The following is a 20,418-nucleotide window of genomic DNA, read 5'->3' as shown; positions in this document are numbered from 1 at the left end:
CTGCCCAAATTTTGGTTCTACAATGGTTGCCTTCATTTAGTCATCTCCACGTGCTTTTGCTGGTGTGTGGCATAAGTGGCTGCAGTTTGCTTTTCTCTCTTCTGAAGGTTTTGCAGGAGAAGGGGTAAGGATGTTTGGAAAGACAGTGTCCTTCACTGCAAAGAGGAATTTCTTCCACTGAGGGAACTGTGTCTCTTCATTACGGGCACAAGAGGATTGGGACCTTCCAAATGTAACCATTAGTTCACTGACTCTCATTGAAGAAGAGCTGAATGRAGTTTGTTCAGAAATTCTCCACACAGTGGTTTAAATTTAAGTGTATAAAAGAAGCACAAACACATCATAGCCTTGGGAGTCTATTACCAACATTTGCAGCATTACTTAAATAAACAGGAGATAGTTTAAAACCAGGTTGCTTTCTGTTTCCGATTCTCTGAGCTGTTTGACAGGCAAAGAGCTTGCACAGCTCAGAACTGTCAGGCATTTGGAGGAAATGCTAAGTGACTTTYAGAATGATGAATCCAAACTTCCCAATGTTTACCATTAGTGTCAGATTGCAGACTATTGCATTAGTTTCCTCTCAACTGAAAAGTTAATTTAAGAGYAAAAATGGATCAATAAAAAACAATGTCAGATACCAAATCAATACTGGGAATGTAGAAACAGACGGGAAATTGAGGTTGGCCTCACAGTGMAAGCAAAATATTTGAGAATTGTTTCTCACTATTACTTACCTGCTTAGAGCTGTATTCTGAACTCTGTTCTCATTATGAAAGCTGGAGATAGAGTAAGAYCTGTATAGGGAATTTCCTTCAAATGATGCTTGCTACGTCTTTGAACTGTGGGAATTGCCAAGGTCAGAACWGGGTCTTGGTGGGTAAGTTAAGGTTGAGTTTTATGTAAATCAGTCTTGCTGACTTTTTTAAACTTATGAGCTGGGAAATGTCTTCTCTCTCCTCTCTTATTCCCATCCCTTCTTTATACTATCATCAACAGATTTAATAAGTGCAAAATTTTCTTTCTTTCTGTTTTCATACTTTCTTTAAGTTTTCTAATCTCCTCTTTCCTCTTCTTTATTATCCACATAAGCCAATAATGTTAGTGACTTGCACATAGAATATTTTAATGAGCTTTAGAGAATTGTTATCCATACATCTCAAAATGCTATGCAAGGTAGGTGAAAATTCATAATTGCATTTTACAGTTAGCAAAGGGAACCTGAGAGATTTTTTCCTCCCCTGAAGTACTGTTTTATGCCACTTTGGTCCTTGTTTATTGACAACTTCTTCCATAAACAAATACCATGAACAAAAATTATTAAATGGCTTTAATAATCCTTTTCCTAAGGAGAGAAATTATATGTATAGTGTATGGATTCGTATAGGTCAGGCCTTGTTTAGATATGCACATTGAAAAATATTCGTATTGGAGGATGCTAGGATTAAGGAGGTTCACCATGGATGTTCAGGGGAAAACTACTAGACCTCTGCAATGTATTTTGGTGACACAAATCCTGTCTCCTATTTTTTCTTTCTATTTGATATGTTACAGGTTTTGTACAACATATAGACAGCATGATTCCTCTGTAGGAATGCTTSCAGTAAAGTGTGGAGATATTTAACTGTGTGTTAAACCATTTTGCCTGACAGCAACTTATCAAGATGGGAGTAGGCAGTGTGTTTGCCTTGTTCTCAGACCCAAATATGATCTTATTGCACTGCAGCTTTGTGCCACAGACCACTCTCTTCGCTTGGAGAGAAGGGCTTTTATTTCTTGGGCCTGACTGCTTCCCTTGAGTAGAGAAAAAATGTTTATGGAGGATTTCCCCTGAACATGGGGGCCTGTATCTGCCTGTCTTCTCAGTCAGAAAATTTGTTTCACAAGACAAATATCTGAGCTGTAGGCTAGCKGGGAGAGCAAGCAGATGTGCCTCCTGCAGTTGGAACAGTTATTTTGTCTTTTCCCATTCYTCACTCTGTCACCTATCTCCATTTCACAGTGATGAAAATACTTCTCATCCCCTGTGCAGAAATGGTCTCATATTGCTCCAAAGCCACATGTTTTRCCTCCCCTTTTTTTGATGTTTGACAAAATCTCTTAGTCTGGAATACTTCAGASACATCCAGATAATTGCTGTTAGGCAGTGGTTTGAAGCTTGATGAAATTTCTGAGGCTGTGCATAAGGTAAAAATAGGGTTTTGTGCTCAAACATTTTGCTAAAATATGTACCTCACTATAGGTGAGTTGGGCAGGTTTTCACTATAGGCAAAGCACTATAACACTTAAGAAATACTCCATTTCAAATGCCATAATAGGGATTTTTAATAACAGATCATTCTGGTTCCTTTTGTAGTTATTTCTTTATGTTACCCAGCATCACCTGTTTTGTCCCCACACTTGAAAAGTTTCCTGAAGGAAAATAATCATGTTACTAACCAYATTGGCAGCATATTATGGATAAAAATCTGCATGTACAAATGCCAATAGATACTTGCATGTACAAATGAACATTTTACTCCTGCAGTAGAAGGCATGAATAATATTATAGACATTAGAGGTCAGGGGCTGAAAACTTGGCTTTATCACTCTGCCTGAAAACAGAGGAAGGCAGAACATTTGAAGTGGAAGTGATTAAKAACCTGGGAGATGTTATGATGAGAACAAGAAAATGTATTTCAGTAACAAGGTGGGACTRTTTTGCTGTAAAATTTATATTTGTAAATAAARTTAGGAAAAAAAATTAAMAGGATAGTTTTCAAATGGATCARTAATTACTTAACTGCATCTTTGTGAACATTTTACTGATTTTCTTTACTTTTTATTTTCCTATCAGACTTAAGGGAGAAAGCAAGATGATTGCTGACCAGAATTTCTCCTATGATGAGTTTTATACAGAATTCAGTGTTACTGTGACAACAGTTTTGTAGTTAATACAATGCACCACGTTGTTCTCTCCAGTATTTTCATTTGTATTAAGTGCCTTCTTTTTTTGTCCTCCTAAATGATCTCAAAAGATCCTCAATCTTCCTTACATAACACTTGAAACTACAAGACTGGAAGATGACAACAAAAGAACCTGGGTATCTCCCTCAGTGCCATGTCCACATGTACATGTTCAAAGACTGATGTTTGCCCTGGGCTTTTTTCTATTAACTATTCTCTGCATATTTAATAATTTTCATTTTTTCCTCTCTGTGCACCTTTATCTRCTATGATTTAGTCAACTGTGGAAATCAGGCACTGCAGTTTTTGTTAATAATTCAATCTGTACATAAAATTTTCCTGCAGAGAGCAACTGTGTTTTTTTTCACAGGTACAATGGGAATGCATTAACCCCAAGTACAAAGCAAAGAAGAAGAATTACAAGAACTCAGGCATTGTCATCCTTAATCAGTGCAAGGTAAATATATGTTTTGCTCTTTGACAGTTTCTTTACTAAGCTCTTAGTGATATATTTTAATGGTGCTTGGACCAAAGTAGAGCTGCCTCTAGAACAGCAATGGAAACTATCCCCTAAAAAGGAAAGACAAGGACTTGAATCTCAAAARTAAATTGATTGTCCTCAACTCTTCTGTTTCATTTCTCTTGCCCTATCCCTGCTGTTGGACAATGTAAAAGATKATACTAAACTCTAATGCCTAAAGACTTGCCAACTTTGTGTGTATTTCTTTTAATCCTTCCATTATTTCTACAAAATTGTTCTTGTCCCTCCTAAACCAACAGCAGAATYTCCACTGACTTCCCACTGTGAAGAAGTTGGTTCTACTTTTTATGTGAATTTTCCTTTCTGTAGGTTTAGAATTCTTTTCTGTTTACAGTTTTGTTTCTGCCTCAAACTGTATCTAACAATTTCTTCCTTTACCTTATTTTCAGTTGGTCACTCTCCTCCTTCCAATTTATTTTTCTCTCGGGCAGTTCTGTTATGTTTYATCAGTACACAGCTAAGTTGAGTGTCCTGCTTTCTTGTCTGCAGATCCACAAGATGCATTCTTTCTTAGATTATATCATGGGAGGCTGCCAAATACAGTTTACAGTAAGTGTCTTACTTCTCTAACTTGTTTTGAAGAAAGGGAATTCCCTTAGATACCAATTCATTACTTTCAGAGAAAGGGTTCTTACATGCCATTCCTTGGTAAATTATTAAGTTCTTCCTGCAAAATGTATTAAGGACCAGTTTTCCTTTCCAGAATGAGTCCTCCTTTGAAGCAAGTRGTTTCCCCTGAAATGGTGCCATAGAGAAAGTCACAGAGTGAGGGATTCAGCCAGAGACTGCTCTCTGTCAGCCTGGGGTAAATGCTGGTGTTTCACATCCCAGCCATAGCTGCCAACAATAAGATGCCTCCACAGTTCTAATTTAGCATGTTCTCAGAAGCTATTCAGTTCAAGGAACAGGGTGTAAAAGGATTTTCATGGCTCTCCATAAACAGAAATAAAATTTTCTTATTTTCAATTAATAATTTTTAGAAACATTTAATGATGCGTGGGTTTAGTCTTCTTTTGTATCATGTATCAAAAAATTAATATACTTAATATAATATGATATATCAGTATTTCCCATAGCATAGGAGCACAGATTGTGGCTCCAATCCACAATGAGACCAATTCCAATCTGGTGTATGTGACTTCTATTTCATGCCAGCTAAAGAGCTAAAATCTAATGCACCAAGGTAATATTCTTCTTCAGAAGATATTTTATTTTCCTGTAGCATCCTGCCCTATTGCTGCTTCCACATAGCAAATATCAGACATTGGATGCTACAGGAAATGTATTGGATACTTTTTCAATATAAGCCTTCATTTTCCAGAAAGATTTGACAAAAAAAAAAAAAAAAAGAAAAAAAAAAACCTTTTCTTTTTGTTGTACCAGAAAGTTCAAACAGCAGCTGTAGACAGTAGTGGATTGTCTTCTTGTGTACAGATCAGCTTTTTGAGGTGTTAAACATGGATTTTGCCCATGCATATCACAAACTCACTGGATAACACCCAGAACTGAGGATTCCATTCTGGTTTTGAAGGAAATACCTTCTGCAGTGGACAAAGATCTTTACAGTTGTCTTCTCTCATATGAAGCATGCTGTGTAATTACCTCACTGCCATACCCAGCTGCTTCTTCTTTCATCCCCATGTGTCTGCAGTGCACATTTCTCCTTCATATCTGAAACTTGGCAATCCCTGGAAGCCCCTCTAGTTTATCTTTTCTGACATTTCCTCCCTAAAAATATGACTGAAAGAACTCAATTATCAAATGTTCAAGGTCATTATCAGAGAGACATTAATGTCTTCATGTATTATTTGAAAGCTTTTTTTAATTAGGACATGTGCTTAGGCACATTCAAAGACCAGATAATCTGCATTTCCCACAACTCCAGCTCAAGAGCAGGGGCACTGCCACCATTAGAAAGTGTCTGGGGATTTACATATTAAGTTAGAGCTCTGCTTTTCAAACTCTGATTCCTCCTAAATGTTTTCCAGTGGGAGAACAAGTTCTTACACAGTGCAAGCAAGGGTTATGGCCATTTGCTTGCCTTTCATTTACTTGTCACAGGTTTCTRTTAGTAGGCTGTGAAACACAAATTTAAAAGTGGTGGGTTAAAGCAAATGGGCTAAAGTTGATAGTATTGCTTCTACTATATTTTACTATATTTCATTTTGCGGAAATGAAACAAAACAATTGGTTATAGAAAGTAAGCTCATTTTCAAGGATGGGCAGTGAGGACATAAAGGAAATGGAAGAGTMATGTACTGTGAACCACAGAGATCCCTGCATCACTGTTGCCCTCAATGGTAAATCCACGTCATTGTGCAAACTCGTCACTATCAGTTTCCAAGCTGCACGGACCCAGGKTTAGCCATTGTGGCATCTCTGTACTGATAGCCCTCTGCAGGCATAGCCTAGTGGCTCTACCTAGCCATCATCACAAACTGGCTCTCCACATATTTTTCTTCACTTTTCTTCCACCAGTCCTCAGTATGACTGCWCAGACTGGTTGTGAGATGTGTTGTTGTTGTTTTCAGGAATTAATTCTCCAGCGGTCACTGAAATGAAAGGGTGCAGCCTCCTGGGGAGATATTCCACGCTCCCTTGCTTTCTGCATGCATTGTATAATCTCTTTTTCACATAGTCCTAATCTGAATAATTCAGACACTGACACAGAGGAGCCCTATTCCTTGGACTTTCCCAGATTTTCTTTTTTTCTAAACCATAGTGGATCTGGGATTATTTTAAACTGTCCTTTTGTGTGTATTGTTGTTGTCATTGTCTCAGTATTAATGACATTTCGGGTGAGCTCGTGCTGTGTASAGGCAGCATGATACAATTGTGATTTGAAAAGGCACTTGCTGAGGGAGGGAAACTGGGATGCTAAGCACACATTTGATAACAAAAAGCTGTAGTATGATGTACCTGCTTATTTAAGGCAYTAATGAAAGCCTTGGTAAACATCGTGCTATGTGTTCTTGGGATACTTTTTATCTCTGTTGTAGAAAACACGGCTTTTATGTAGAAAGAATGTCTCTGAAAAACGAAAGTAAACTTTTCCTTCACTTTAAAACCAGTTATTAAGAAGCTTTCATCTACAGAGATCAATAGTGCTGATTCCAGCCCTCTATTTTTATGCCCAACTTATTGCCAAACATTGTATCTCTTATCAGACAGTGTACCCTGCTGCAGAAGTTGGCAGTGCAAATGGGTCTGTAGTCAAAAGACATTTTCATCACTTCTGGAAATACAGCAGAAAGGATGTGTAACATGCATGAAAGGAAACTGTAATAGAAAGATATATTGGACAGATGCTCTCTCAGGCAGGTCRTGGTATTGGGCAGCCTGATTTGTTGTTGACAGATCTAGCAGGAGGTCCCAGCTMTGTAGGATGTTTCAAGCGTAGTGAAAATCACCCTTTTACAAGGCTGAAAAAAAAAAGAAACCAGTGCTGAGTGTAGCTGTTCCTCGGTTATGCTCTTATTTAGCTGAGGGAAGATGACTAGAACTGATACATTTAAAGATTGGAGCTGATACATTTAAAGATACATGGATAAAAATCAAATGTACGTTCTGTAAGAAAGATTCCTACTTTGCTACCCAGAAGATAAGCTTAGTTATGATATTAACATAAATTCTGCCRTATATTAACTTATTTTTACAAATCCTTATCTGATGTATTTGCACAAGTCCTTGGTACTGTTGAGTAACGCTGAAGGAGCAGAGTTCTGCATTGTTATTTCGGAACCGTGGCAATTTGCAGGGGTCATCTTTCTTATAAGTCCTTCCTGTGGGAGTCAAACAGATTTGGATCAAATTCAAGCACATTGCATTCAAGCACAAATATTCATAAATTCTTCATCATAGGAAATCAGGATTTTTTTTTTTTACTTACCAGCAGTCCTCTACTGCAAGGACCATTTCCAAAAGGAAGCTTGTTCCAGGAAGTGTTTTTTGCTTTCTCAAACACTAGCCACAGGCTTTTTTCCAAGCTTATGAAACCCCCTCCTTATTCCTATGCCCTGTTCTTGTTTTCATTCTTGTTTTCGTTCTTGTTTTCATTTCCAAAGCTGTTAGCCATGGCCAAGAGCCACAAAGGACTACTTGTCCAGTTCTGTTTGATGTGTCACAAGAGTCTTAGTGTGTTGTAGTGTTTTGAGATCATCAGTAAAAACACCTACTTTAAACAATTTTACAAGAATAACCTTTGTTTCTCTATCATATAATGATATTTTTATACTCAAATTGTGGTGGAATTCATATCAGAGAAAGTATACTTGTTTTTAAGAAAATATGCGTACCTTGAATAAGATTTTTTACAAACATTTATCTCAAAACCAAACTAGTCCTTGAATTTGCTTTAGGTTTCATAAACCACTAGTATTCCTTTCTTCCTCCTTTATATATGTGTAGCATTCCTCAGTTATGTGTCCTCACAAGTAAAGGCATGAGAGGTTTTCCATTGATTTATTCAAGTTAAATCCAGACACCATTTTTGGGAAAAGATCTAGATGGAAAACAAACTCAGTGCTTTGGTGCAAAAACAGTGAGTAGGAAGCAGAGGTGAAAGATTGCTTCAATTGCAAGCCAAAAAACTCATCTCTCTCCYGACTGGTTGTGGTGAGGTGCCAGGGGTTCACAGATGATCAAGGCAAAGAAGGGATTTCCAAGCCTGCTARAGTAACCAGTTTCTTCAGCTAAAAGATGGAGGTGAAAAATCAGAACCAGTGGAGGAAAGCCATGTTGGGTTGACCTAGTATGATGTTTCCCTTTTACTTTTTAGCAACAAAAAGCAAGTTTCAGAAGGGCTTTGTAATTTTTTTAGGAAGCATGAAAATGTCRTGTGTCATTTTSCTTTTAGAGCTGCATAAAATAGTGYTCCCTGGGCAAGCAGGGGCTGCAGCTGGGGAAGCTGAAAATTCGCAAAAGCAAACTGTGCCTTCAGAGCTCTTTTTGCAGCCTTTAGCAAGGCCCCTTTCTTACCTTTCAGCTCCACTGTAAAACTGAACTCTGTGCATTTGTCTATTGAATATTAATGTGTAATGGGCTTTTTAGAGGAATAGGTTATTGGATAAAATCCCAAGGAAATTTTACAAATGATTTTGTTCCCTCTCTAAGACCCCTGGGATTCTTGTTGCTCCTTTTAGGAAATCCTATAAAGCAGCATCACAAATTCAGCAGAGGACTTTCTGAACCATCACAGAGAAAGATGCATGCCAGAGCCTACCTTCAGTGAGAAGTGTAAAGAGCATTTTAAAAGGGAGAAATTAATTTTAAGAGGATTCATTAATACTTGCTTTTGCATTGGCTACTTCCCACAATCTTCTCTAAGGTTTTTCAACAACAATAAAAAAGTCTTCATAGGATTTAAGCTCTATTTTTACCCTGCAGGTCATGTTTAAGCTTGCTATCARCTGTGAATTGTTAATTATTTAATGCCTAGATGTTTTGAAGACAAAAAAATACCTACTGCAATATCTACTACTGCAGCCACAGTAAGGATTAAAATAGCTAAGAAATTACCCGAATTGGAGTTTCAATTTATAGTTTTGTAGGACTTGTAACTCTCTACAGACATTTTTACTGCAAAGTTTTTATGTCCTGAATGTCACCTGTGCTGGAATAGTTCAATTAAATACAAGAATCTGTACATAGTTAATTTGATWCATTTCTATTAGAACATAATAGAACATTCTATTTTCCTCATAGAATAACAATGCAGGTAATTTTTTACCTAATTATGCTATTTTAATTTTATTATCTCTTATTTTATAAACTGTCATTTGCTTCTACATCCTGTAACCAGTACTATCCTAATTCCAGTTYGATTAAGTACACTGTTAAATTACCTTTGCTTTAAGGCTGCTCTCTCTGCAGCAAATTGTTTCTGGTAAAGATATATCRTTGATGGAAGTGTGCTTATGCTCAGAAGAGCTCTGCAGCACATTGACTTCTCTCCTTTTCCAGGTAGCGATAGATTTCACYGCATCGAACGGCGACCCGAGGAACAGCTGCTCGCTGCACTACATCCACCCCTACCAGCCCAACGAGTACCTGAAAGCATTGGTAGCTGTTGGGGAGATTTGCCAAGACTATGACAGGTAAATAACCACGTTTGATTACTGAGTTGTCTTTGGAAAGCGTTCTCACAGTRTGAAATTGATGACTGCCTGTGGCTGGCTGCAGCAGCTCCGTGTTTAGGCACTTAAGAGGAATGACTTCACGTCAGACTAATCTTTCTTTTCCTTAACCTGCTTTTGGGAGTGACACTGAGTTTAGATCAGTGTCATGATAAAGAACGTCACAGTTCCTGGCTGACTGGCTGAGTTGTGTGTCAAGGTTCAGGTTTGTATCCACATGTTAAAATTACATGTTTGAGTGGATTTTTCTTGTGTTCATGGGCTCAAGATTAACAGCTTGGAGGCTGTTTCGCAGGGGCTGGCAGCATCCTTTCTGATACAGTTGGGAGTCTCTTTTTGTCCCATCCTGCTGAACAGTATTTCTGACAAGTTTTGCTTGAAAGTGAATTTGTGGTTGCCTGAACAGTTTATTGAGGGTGTCTGCTCTCAGAAGTAAACCCATGGGTTTTTTCAGTGTTCTCTTGTTGAATATTGCACTCTCTTCTGAAATAAATGTTTAAGGGTAGTGGTAGTGTATGTACACAACATGCCTTCAAACTGATAAACAAATGCAAGTAATTGGACCAAATATGCTTTGATCACATTATGTAGTTCTGTTGCTTTCAAACAGGCTGCCTGCTTGTATTAAATTAAATGTCTGTTATTAATCTAATTACCAAGTGCATTTCCTTTAAATGTTCCTTCTCCAGTGGTGAGGCACAGTATCTTACACAGCTATTCTTTCTAATATTTGCACGTTATAGCTATCCACCCACCACTTTGCCATATGTAAATACCAGATCTCAAGAAAACAGTGATATTTCCAGTCAAATTTGAATTCTGCTTTCTTTATAAATTGTGGAGTGACTTCAGACCGTGGTCTRCATGTTACATGTTGCATGTACCAGTTAGCCTGCTCAGAGGCACTTCCATTTGCATGGTGTTGAAATRTCTTCTCAAAGAATCACAAAAATACTGTCCTGACATGAATTCTGTAAGAATTCAAAGTCAAAAAGTCTGAGAAAATTAATATTTTATTGTAAGTGATCTGATAATTCTCAAGTGATTATAAAGTAATTTAATAATTACTAGTAATTAATATTTAATTAATAAATATTAATATTAATATTAATATACTTTAAAAATAGGGAATGGAATAAAAAGGGCTGATTTATGCACACAGAATTTTTGATTTTATGATTTAAGGTGTATTTTTTAAGAAAACTAAATCATTAAGGTGGCACTGTCCCTTCCAAATGGAAATATTAGCTCTAAATCAGGATTCTTCTCTCAATAAGTACATTTCAATCAGTGCAAAAAATAATAGTCAGTCATTTTTCAAATGAAATCATCAACATCATTCTGTTGTATTGTGTTGCAGAAAATGCCTATTGATGCTAATCAGCACAACTGAGGTTCTGTGAGCTAGGTCTGAACAAAAGCTTGTTCTTTTCCCAAGGAAATTTCACCTTTTGGGCATGAGTTTGACCCGTGCCTGTTCTCGAGTTGTGACACTATCTAAATTCCCAGGGACAAGTTGGTTCAACATGGTCAGTGCTTTCTGATCAAAATTTCAAGTGAGGACCTTTTTATTATACTTACACATTTTGAATCCAGCAAACTGCAGATGAGAATTTAAAGTGTTCTGAAAGAAGGAAAGAAATGAGGAGGAAMAAACCTTCWCACAAAATGATCTACAGGTTCTATATAGACCTTTATTGTGCTGAGTTGCYGCCTTTCCATGTATGAGCAAATATAAAATTTGCTCATAAAAAGCAAATAAAGCAAARCAAATCTTCTGTATATACAATTCTAAAAATTTACAAGTTTTAAAATTTATGAATTTACCAAAAAAAAATATGAAATGTGGCACAGATCCATAACTGCTCCAGTTAGTCCAGTTGTGCTTCAGGTAATGGAGCAGRACATCTGCAGATTAACATAAACCACAGGTGAAAAGAAATGGACTTGCTAAAGCTYAGGGTTGGTTAGAGCCAGAGTGTCATCATTAGCTTGGAGAATGTGTTTACTGAGATGGGAATATGACATTGCACAATGGCACTGCTCTTRCATGCCATTTTTTTCAGTTTTATAGTTTGCACCCATCAATTATCACAAATAGGCAGACGTGGCTGATTTCAATTCAAACCAAGGAAAATTGAGTGGTTCTAAGTCAGTCTCAGGATTAATGTATTTGCATCAGATGAAAGAATGGAGGAGTAAAGTAAAATCTGTTGTCTGCAATACTTMTTGCATTCCAATAGCATAGCTGTAGAATTCTAAGTACTTTTGCCACTTATATACCAGCAAACTGCTTTTTTTTTAATTGGGGGTGGGAAAGCATATCGTTATTACTAATATACTTATTTCATTAGAAACATTTGAATTTGTTTGTATTTTGGGAGGAATTGGATTGGCRAATAACACATAGAGAGACTACACTCAAAATGCAAAATTTTCTTTTATAACTTTAGCTRGTTCAATCAATCAAGCCAAATCTTCTCATAATCCAGGTTTCTGTACATATCAGGCTAACATAACGTATCTGTAAGTAATTAATGCTCTAAATTAGGTGCTGCCTCACATCCCTTGGTACAGTGGAATAAACCCTGCTCATCCAAAAGCACATTTATCCATGTGGTTCAGAGATTCGTGAAACAGTTAAATGAGTAGCGCTGTTTTGCATAGTTTAGTGTGAAAAAAAGATTCATTCTTTTATCAGCAATATTCACAGAATGAGAAAGAGACATTGATTATTATCCTGATTGTAGAATTGCTGCAGTCCTGTAGGAATAGGCCAATCTGATAATGATAAGGGAAATGGAAGAGCTATTCACCTGCACAAAACGCTTAATACTTTATCTGTATGGTGGAATTGTTTCATGCTTTAGCAACGTTTTTCRTAAGAGAGAAGATAATGTGTGCAGATGATATAATCAGTGGCAAAGCAACAGCAGAAATGGATTATAAAGGAAGGGGAAACATTCATTAGTTTTAAGGGATTAGGTTCTAAAATGTAGTTAGAAGCACTGGGAAGGGGTAAACGCATTAAAAAATTAAAAACAAGCAGACAGCTTCATGGAGAAGAATGTATTTTAAGATGAAAGACTCATGTATGTTCAAAAATTACCTCATGGAATAGTAAGTGAGAAATACATATTTCTGTTTAAACATTTTCAAAAGTTTTCTCTTATGTTAAAAATTGCATTATTGGTGTAATTTTACCTTGAAATTGTGCAAGTCTGCTCCACCTTTTTCTTGCATAGTGAAAATTAGGAAAAATCACTAGGCACTGAAGTGCTTAATATTAAAAGCTCTACTTCTGTATTGTTTCACGTTTATTCTTTACCTCCGTATTTTCTGTATTGAGTCCTCCATATCAGAACTCAAATCAAATGATTTCTGATGACCAGCAATACCAGCCTAGCCAGGATCCTGAAAAATCAACTGATCACTACTAAATATGCATATTTAGCACAATGAATTAGAAAATTTACCGAAGGCAGACGGGGTTGTACCCAACCCTTTGTCCTGGCTTAGGGCTTCTAACTTCCAAAAACTCTGAATAGTGGCTTTGGCCACCCATTTGTTTTGGGTCTCCCTTCAAGAAAATGCTTTTTTCAAAGGGTTGATGGCAGGCATCTTTGCTGGTGGAATATCCAGATATGAGGAGAGGCAAAGGCATTCAGCAGTTGAAATAAAGGATCTGCAAACGAAATCTTACAAAAGCCATGAAAGCCTCTTAAGTTATATAATAATAATAATATTGAAGGTATCCCATTCTCCATAGCAGCTCTTCCCCAAATTCTTGTCATTTGTGTCATAAAACTGCCCCCTGCTTGGTGTGGAAGCCAGAGAAGCCTGTGGCTAAACTGGGGAATCAGGGAACATTTGYTTTTCCCTTTTGCCCCAGCAAGTCAGGACCTGACCTACCTCTTAGTTATAAAACCAGAGTTTTTCATTCTTCTTACGTGTATAGTAGTAGATAGATATGCATACAACATAGAGGTATTATTTATACTTATAGAAATACAGTATTTATTGTTAATACTGAACCATTCAGTAAAAAAAAATTATTTCTCTTTTATACTGTTTTATATAGTCCCTTTCTGCAGAGCAAAGCCATAAGTCACAATAAGAGCAGTGCACACAGTTTATTAAAATGGCTGGTGCTTTGATCTTAATGATTTGTTTTATCGCTGCTGGAATACAAGCAARTAGCCATGAGTGTAGCTCATCTTTCATCCTGCAGTGATTGCTGTTTCTATCAAAGGAAAAATGGGCTGGAATGGGACTGTAAATAGCTTGTTTGTGTAAGGATAAATGCTTAACTTGTACACAATGCTAAAGGCTGAAATACTTCCTAAATGATCTTACATTATTCAGGTTTTAATGACAATATTGTGGGTGAAGCCTATGGCAGGGCTTGCAAATCTGCCCCTCACTTTGAAATCTCATTTCTGCAGTTAGTAGTTTTCCTTTTGCTTGTGCTTATTAAGAATCTCGTTATATTACATTAAATATTTATCTTTGCATTAAAACTTCCGTTCTGAATCAGCGAGATACTAGAGCTTATTATCTAATCCCACTGAATTCAGTCTGACTCAAGCAAATACTGAGGTATTATGCAAAATATAGATGGCACTAAAGTGGAATTAAGAGTTTTACTGAATTTGAACTTAATTGTTTGCCCACACCCAAATGTGCAGTGCCTCCCATTTACCAGGATGATTTTTATGATTTTTTTTCCCTAGTTCTGTGTTTGTGCATATTTTAAAAGTCTTCATTGGACTAATTAAAAGTATTCACAAAGATGTATGAGAATCAGCTTTTGTGTGGTCAAATCAATATTCATTCCTTGATAAAGAAAACAAGTTAGATGTACTTTATCAAATGCTTTTCAGCATTTACTGCTTTGGATATTTGTGGAACTTCCCATTTTTGATGGGCCATCCCATTCTTAYCTAGGCACTCACTCAATGCATGACTCCATATATTTGACCACATAATTTTGTAAAATCCTGTCAAATTGATCTTCATTTTATTCAAAATCTATTTCACAATAGTTTTAGTTCTTAATTATTTTAAATCTATTTGTTAATTCACTCTTAGAAATACTGCAGATTTTTATTCAGTTTCAAGGGCTCTTGAMACTGAATAAGATAAATTCTGTTTCCTGACACTAATGTTTTCATTTAGGCAAATAGTCTCCCTAATTCTAAATAATCAAGTAGCTCCTTGAACGTGACATTCACACTGAGATAATATGTTAACAAATAAACTGCTTGTGTAGAACATACTTGGCTAACAATCTCCCCAAAAGCAACTAATGAGCAAAGAATACATTATTCTTGCAAAGGGCAGAAATTATTTATGGGTCAAGCTCTACAAAATACTTAAGACCACAAATCTACAAAAAAACCAGGCCACATGAAATCAGTCTGAGCTGCATCATTGCTTTCTGCAAACAATGAAGTGCAGCAGTTGCTGAGTAAATGCAAAAATTGCTCTTTAWGTTTTCTTTTTCATATTTTAGGCCTGAGCAAGTGTGTTCATTTGGATTGAAAACTGTATATAAGCCTTTCCTTCCCTGTAAACTGCACTAGAAAATTTAGAAGGGAAAAAAATGAAAGGAAAAAACAAAGGGACCAGGGTTCTCAGTCCAGCATGTCCCTTTTGGTGTAGATCTAAGAAGTGGGAAAAACTATAAAGCCTGATGAAAGTTCCAAGTGTGCCAGAAATTCTATTCCTGAGGAACCAGTAGAGGGCAGTTAGGGAGGAGAAAGAGGAGAAGGGATGTGTAATGCAGTACATGTTGTGGAAGTCATATATAAATCAGTGCAATTAATCCCAAATACCAATCCATACTTAAATATTGTGGTTTCAGTTAAGGCTTTAAGTGGAGAGAGATCCCAGAATTTGCACCTTGCTGTCTGTTTTAGTAACCAGAGCCTCATCCCCAAGAATCACTTGACAGGTCACTTCATCCTGAAGCTGTTCTGGTYCTTTGGATGAAGATTCAGAAATTTACCTTGACTAGAAGGATCTGTCTTAAATACCTTGAGGTAATTTTGCCAGACACGATGAGAARAACAGAGACTTGTTTTGACTGTGATACTAATGTAATAGTAAAATAGTCATTCATTAAAACTGGGGCAGAAGAATGATGATTAGAATAACTGGCAATATATGTGACATTAAATATTTCATGAACTCCCCACACAGAACTGTGGATGTWAAAATTTTATCTACTCATGTAGATCAATAAATAAAAATATGCTTAATTATTAAGCATCTCTCTTTATCCCTTTAATTACAGAAACARCCTTTCTGGAGTCTGTTTAGCAAAAATGCTGATTAGCATATCTAAACAAGATTAAAAATCTTGAGGGAAAAGACATGAATCTTTTTATTTAGTGCTTTAATAGGACCAAATTTGCATAGAGATACAACAAAAGAACAACAGAGGAACAGTAACTCATACAGAAAAACTTGTAGCTCATGTTTGTCAATAAACTAAGCTGTGGTGTGTAAACATGTTCTGAAGTGTTTGGGTAACCCAGGACTAGAACTGCACTGGCAAAAAGGAATCACTGATAGTTTCCATCATCAAACTGGAGCGAAAATGCTTGGATTTAACATCTGAGGACCTAGACTGGCACAATTACATAATAAACACAAACACATATTCAGTATTTGCCCTTGCACGACCTGTTGTTTGTGGACTGCTGCCACACAGGGGTTTCTACAATCACCACTTTTTACCCCAAGAATCAGTACAGGAGAATTAGTTTCAAACACTGTGTTGGGAAGATGACTTCTTAATGGCTTCTTTTGCAAATGTGCATGCATACAGACATGCATGCGGGTATTTATATTTATATTTATTTGTGCACATTTATGCAGGCCCTTCATCTCGGCAGGTCCTGTCAATTCTTACAGCTCTGCCTTTCTCCTCTCCATGATTTCATCTTTGTGTCTTGTTCACATTGCCTTTTCTTCCAGGAACTCTGTTCCTATGCCAGTGCACCAGTCATGAACAGTCTTTCTAAGTTTCTTTTGTTAAGAAACTGCTTAGCTGCCATTTTATCTGAATGCTTTTCTGACCTCTGCTGCATTTTGTCAGCTGGCAGATACCTCAAAACCTGAACCTTCTGCATGGCTTTTCTGGGCAGTCTTTACTGTTTCTCAGCTCAGCTTGAAATCTCCTCTGAAGAGCRTGGGTCAGTGCAGCACTCGACACTCCTACAGCTGTGCAGACTGCTGCTGTGGGGATTTCTCTGTCAAAATTCCTTTCTGAAAAAAATGATGTGAAATATAAAACCCTGCAAAAATTGCATCCCACCTACTCCTGTAGAGACCAGACATCTGTGTAAAGAATAAGTAAATATGCATGAGTAAAGGAACAGTTTCTGTTGTCATTTTCACTGATGCCATTTGACGCTGACCTCTTTAGTCAAAGCAACCATTTCCACAGGTTCAGAAGTGTGACTTTTCTCCTTACATTGTTAAGGATGTAGCTAATTTCATCATCCACTCCCATTATATTAGCACATAGCTGAGAAAYAAATTGCTCACATTTGGAAACCCATCTGTGGGGTAAATGAACACCATGCCTTGTTGACCTTAATAGGTTTGTGGGTCCAATTGCTCTCAGTTAAAGGTAGGCAATTCTTGTGAATTAGGTTTCATTTACTGTCTTAGCGTCACCTCCAAAATATTGTGAAATTAACCTTGGTCAGAGATTCCAAATTATGAGATGAGCAGAAGATAGTAGCCCATTTCCTCTTGCGTATTCAGTGGTGCTTATTTGAATGTGCAATCATCAGTATGCTTCAATTATTGCATTGCTCTAACTTACTTTGCTAGTGTTCTTCATTTTGACTTAATGTYATTCCGATTTTGGTAAAATTACATCAAGGGCTTATTTGATCACATTGAGTCATGGTATAATCTCTATTGAAATTTTATCCTGCTCATCCTAGAAAGTTCATTTGTATCCTGAGAGCATTTGATGAGAAGTTCCTCTCCCAGCAGCTCTCTGTATATGTACACCAGTATAGTCCTGGATTCCCCTCTTCCCTTAGAGACAGATATATTCTGATATAAAATTGTTGCAGAGGAAGTTCCCTGATCAACCCTTTTCAATGTAATTTGTAAAATATGTAAAAAAAGGACAAATTATGTCCATATGTGGCAGCAAAGCTTTAGTTCTTGTGGTTGCCTGGTGCTGTACACATTGACAGCCACATTCATGTTTGAGGAGGGCAGGGACCCTTCACTGCTCCATCTGGGGTTCTTCACAACCTGTACCTCATGTGATGGAATTCAGCCTCCTGCCTGCAGTGTTGCCTTCAAGRCATGCCACGTTTTAAACATCTGAGATTACACTTTGTGTGAGAATTACCTTTTCAGTGATGGAACAGTTTTCTAAACTTAAACCCACAGAAAAGCTAAATCACTGCATATAGGGTTAGGGCTTTGGAGGGTATAGGGACATATATGCAAGCCCTTAGAACATAAGACTGTGTGAAAACTGCCTCATTTGAGAAGTTAAAGACAACTCGTTGTAGCCTCTTGCAGCTTTCCCTTTCCTAGTTTATTCCCAGCTGTAAAGTCTCATTTCTTTTTCAAGATGCATTTTACTGAATTGGGTCACTCATGTAGGCATAAATCAGGTCATTGCAATTTATTTGTTATCTTGCAGGGAAGCWTGACATTTTGTCTCACCTTCCTGAGTATGTTATTTTATTAGGCCATCCTTCTAGCAAGTGATAGATCTCGCTGCCATTTCATTTTGCTTAACCTACTCCTCCCTCAAGCTCTAACGACTTTTTTTTCTTCTGTGTGTATTTACTTTTCCCCAGCCTAGGAATTTCTGAGTTTACTTGATATTTTTACCCTGCAGACCTTCTTTTGCAATTCTTTTAATGCTAACAAKGGGAAGTTTAAATCCATTGTACCTGGATTCGGCTTTGTTAGTTATTYCATGACTTGATGCCTTTTGGTGTTGGCTTCAGGGAATTTGTATTCCCCTGCTTCATTATTTCCCCTGCAGGTGAGGCAGGCATTGCTTCATATTTTTGAAACGCAATTACGTGACAATATCTATTTCTCGGYATTCAGCAGATTCCAGCTCCCCTAAGGTGCCTGAGAGCTGTAATTAAAGATAGTGAGTGAATTTTAACATCAGGATTTTGCACCTGGTTATGTAGCATCTCTGTGACTGCCCAAACAATGTCCCGTTGCAGTGATTTACCATYGATTTGCATGCTCCCAGCTCTCGTTTGTGACCAAGATGCATGATAATCAGCTCATCCTTGCTACTCCCCTAAAAATCACTGTATATTATGGACTCAATGCCAAGCTGTGTTAGACACAGAACGAGTTTGATTAAACACAGAGTAACCTGGCCAAAACCAGAGATGTGGCTGTGTCGAACCAGACATAACCACACCGTGAATATGTGGTGACAGAGTGGCAACCCCTCAGGGAAGAATGCAGATTAGTGGGAGAAAACACATTTACTGGTGAACTCTTGTGGTCATTCTGGCTCTGACTGGGGCAGGCTGAGAGCTGGACCAGACCCTGGAGGAGCACAGGTGGCTCTGCAAGACTGCAAGTGGTGAAATGGGTGGGCTTCCATAGAAATGGTTTTATAAAGCCCTATTTCATCATAGGATCATAGAATAGSTTGGGTTGCAAGACACCTTAAAGACCATCTAGTTCYAACCCCTGTGYCAGATCATGTCCTTTATTTGTCTAGCTCTGCTTGCAAAGCAGGAACTGAAAATGTTTAAATATTTCAAATGATTTCTGTATTTCCTTTGAAACTGCTGTTAATCCCTGTAAGCTGTTATGATTCAGAATTTACTGGCATCGAGCCCTGCTCAGATAGGTACTAAATAATGTACTCAGGAACATGATTCATTCATACACTTTAGAAAAGAAACATTTAATTCAGCTCGTATTCTTCTAGTTCACTCCCTGAACATGAAAGATTACAATTTTAATTGAGTTTAGAGATAACTCTATTTTGTTTGTGGCATTTACTGTTTTCTCTTTTATCTCTCCCTTTCCCTGTTCCTCTCTGTTCTCCCCTTCTTCCTCTTTCTGTGCCCTTTACCCCTCCTTCTTTCCCTCCTCACATTCACTTTTTTTTCAATAACATTGAAATGTGTGTGTAACACGCACCTCCCTTTTTAATTTTGTCAATTTGACTTTTTTTTTTCTAACAGAGGAAAATTATCTGATTTCATCATGAGAAAAGTATGTCAAGCAGAGCAAATCCAGAGCAAAGTTGATTCTTTTAAGACTGGAATTGAAAATGAAAAGCATAATAATTGATTTTGCTGCATCTGGCACAGTACTTTTAAAATACCTCCATGGTAATTCTGATCTGACCCAAGACCAAAATTACAAGTGACAGCTTTTTATCCAGGGATTCTGGTCAGCTATTCTCCTTGCGAGAGTTTCAAACAGCTGTAAATTTAAGTTTCCCAGGTTTTTGCAACTAAAAATGGGCTCTTAGTGTTTCTCTCTCTCAATCCATGTTTTTTTCCTTTTCCCCCCATTCACTGCATTGTTAGTACTGTTTGTGCTACCGTGTTGTTCTGGCATAAAGTGAGCAGGTTTTCATGCTGATGGTCTCCAAGGTCAGTAAAGTAGCATCCATACAAATCCTGCATGGACTTCAGGATACTAAACTTAGGCACAACTAAAACTACACATCAAAGGGCTTTCATGGTAACCCATAAAATTAGTCCTGAACAAGCTGTGTAAGCAGCTAGCTGGTAGTAAGCTCAATCTTTCAGAGTTAAT

General features: G+C 37.3%; 1 protein-coding gene across 1 annotated transcript in view; it reads left to right on the top strand.

The window, feature by feature from the left end:
* LOC130584729 (copine-4) overlaps positions 1-20,418 on the top strand; it is a gene marked incomplete at its 5' end in the record, with an annotated part of 87,479 nt that overhangs the window by 38,942 nt on the left and 28,119 nt on the right. The window contains 3 exons of the mRNA XM_057384885.1: positions 3,314-3,400; positions 3,974-4,033; positions 9,446-9,579. Coding sequence (XP_057240868.1) covers positions 3,314-3,400; positions 3,974-4,033; positions 9,446-9,579 — 281 coding nt within the window. The remainder of the gene's footprint in view (positions 1-3,313; positions 3,401-3,973; positions 4,034-9,445; positions 9,580-20,418) is intronic.

The sequence above is a fragment of the Malurus melanocephalus genome, unplaced genomic scaffold, assembly GCF_030028575.1.
Source record: "Malurus melanocephalus ecotype Western Australia unplaced genomic scaffold, MMel_1.1 scaffold_755, whole genome shotgun sequence".
In the NCBI taxonomy this organism is placed as follows: domain Eukaryota; kingdom Metazoa; phylum Chordata; class Aves; order Passeriformes; family Maluridae; genus Malurus; species Malurus melanocephalus.
The sequence above is the reverse complement of the archived record's forward strand: the minus strand, read 5'-3'. Positions and strand labels throughout refer to the sequence as shown.